Source organism: Colletotrichum fioriniae (genome assembly GCF_027942845.1).
Source record: "Colletotrichum fioriniae strain IMI 355084 chromosome Unknown scaffold_1, whole genome shotgun sequence".
Classification (NCBI taxonomy): Eukaryota; Fungi; Ascomycota; class Sordariomycetes; order Glomerellales; family Glomerellaceae; genus Colletotrichum; species Colletotrichum fioriniae.
This window is the reverse complement of record NW_027076837.1, coordinates 1112261-1114053: the sequence shown is the minus strand read 5'-3', so window position 1 is coordinate 1114053 and position 1793 is coordinate 1112261. Positions and strand designations below refer to the sequence as shown.

The following is a 1793-nucleotide window of genomic DNA, read 5'->3' as shown; positions in this document are numbered from 1 at the left end:
AGATAACCGGGGCAGAATGATCGAATTGATGATGTTGTATTTGTATCAGAGTCAAAAAAGGGTGGTACGGGCCGACGGGGATCAGATCGAATGGAATATCTTTATTTGCTCGTGACAAGTTGAGTATGCGAAATGGAATGATACTGAGGTAAGGAGTGCCAGGCGCGACGCGTCTTTTGATGGTTGAGGCGCGTTTTGCGTTTTGTACGCGATAGCCCCGCTGGACTTTAAGTGGTATGGGCTTACCTAAGGTAAGGACCTCAAGAGCGAAAAGACAGTGGGCTCAGCAACGATGCCTGCATGATCTTAGCGAATATGACAGCAAATCCACTCCCCAGACGCTTCCCAAACTATATTAGAGCTGTATTAGAGCAGGAAGCGTGTTCATGAGGTAAGATACTTAATGGAGGCAGAGTACCAAATCCTGTGATGTATGGATGCTTTCATCGCATCGGAAGCTGTGTTCACTTACCGTTGCGGATGCTCGCTCCCTCCCGCGTCGCCACGTCCAGCCCGGAGCCTAAGTCAGCGGTCCCGATCCGCCAGTTTCATACGGTGACTAGAACAAATACGTGCCGAAACAATGCTGAATCCCACAGATATATTACCGATCAAAGAGTAGGAACTGCCACCATTGAAAATCTACATGAGCTCAATCATCTGTTTCTCTGCCTTCGCCTTGTCCCATCCCAAGCCAACTTCCTCCCCTGTACCGGGCCAGCCTGCTTCCCGCATGATCTTTTGCCTGAGACCATCGCCGTATGTCTCGTCAAGTTTTGTTTCTGCGGACCGGTATCCCTCCTCAATTTGGCCAGCCCATTCCATTTTTGGCATCCAGTTCATAACCTTCCATTGCTCTTGACACATTTTGAAGAATGTATCGATGCGATAGGTCGGCGAATATCTCCAATCATGACCGAGTAGATATAGGTCGACATCCTCCTCACTGTCTTCACTATCCTCTCCGTCACTTTCACCTTCTTTCTCTCCCTCCACCTCGTCTTTGTCATCTCCGCCCCAGTTGATATGATCGGCATCGGGAAGGACTGGTGGCCACCCGCGTGGAAATTCCTCTCCAATTCTGACCACAATGACGATATTGTGTTCCGTATCGAGAAGAATATCATAGCCCTCTTCTTTCTCTTCGGCTAGCACCGCCAAAGTGAACATGCTGGAAGGGATCGGCTCCCATCCATCCTCGGGAGAGTAGCCAGGGTTGGCACCGATCTTGTCCTGAGGGACAGGCCGCACTTCCTCGTTATACACGCGGCTTTCTTCATGGGTCCTTCTACAGAAAGATGCGTCTGCGAAGTTACGGGGTGTAGTTGATTTCATGAAGCTTATCCGATCGCTTGTGAAATACGGAATGTGCCGCATCAACTCAATGACGGTATCATTCCGGCCCAAGATGGAGAAGGACTCGGGTGTGATCTGAGGCCATCCTCCTGGAGGAGGGTACTTGAGAGAAGAGACACTGTCAGGGTGTACGCGAGCGAGGAGTTCATAGTAGGATGTGATGGCAGCCACAGTGGCATCGTGAGAGTATTCTGCTTGAGAGGAATCGGGAGGAGATTGAGCCATGATTGTAGAGAAGAGAGTTTTGGATGGTGGTCGTAATAGATGATAATGAGATGAGAGTAGATGATGGTTGTCAGCTCAGAATGCTATATTGAGGGTGCAACGAAGGAGCTCTAAACTGAAGCAAATCATCGTTGACGAAGGTCGTTGATGACGCGAGAAAAAGGGGGAAAAGCTTGGCCTCATTTCAGAATCCGCTCTTAGACGGGGGACGT

The 1793-nt window shown here is 49.7% G+C and overlaps 1 protein-coding gene across 1 annotated transcript; it reads right to left on the bottom strand.

Annotated features, from left to right (window-relative positions):
• Nucleotides 1-642: 642 nt before the first annotated feature.
• N0V96_000305 (uncharacterized protein) lies at nucleotides 643-1581 on the bottom strand (the record flags this gene model as incomplete). Its single annotated transcript, XM_053195441.2, has 1 exon — nucleotides 643-1581. The coding sequence occupies one exon, from the start codon at nucleotides 1579-1581 to the stop codon at nucleotides 643-645; it is 939 nt and encodes a 312-aa protein (XP_053047094.2).
• Between the last annotated feature and the right edge of the window lie 212 nt (nucleotides 1582-1793).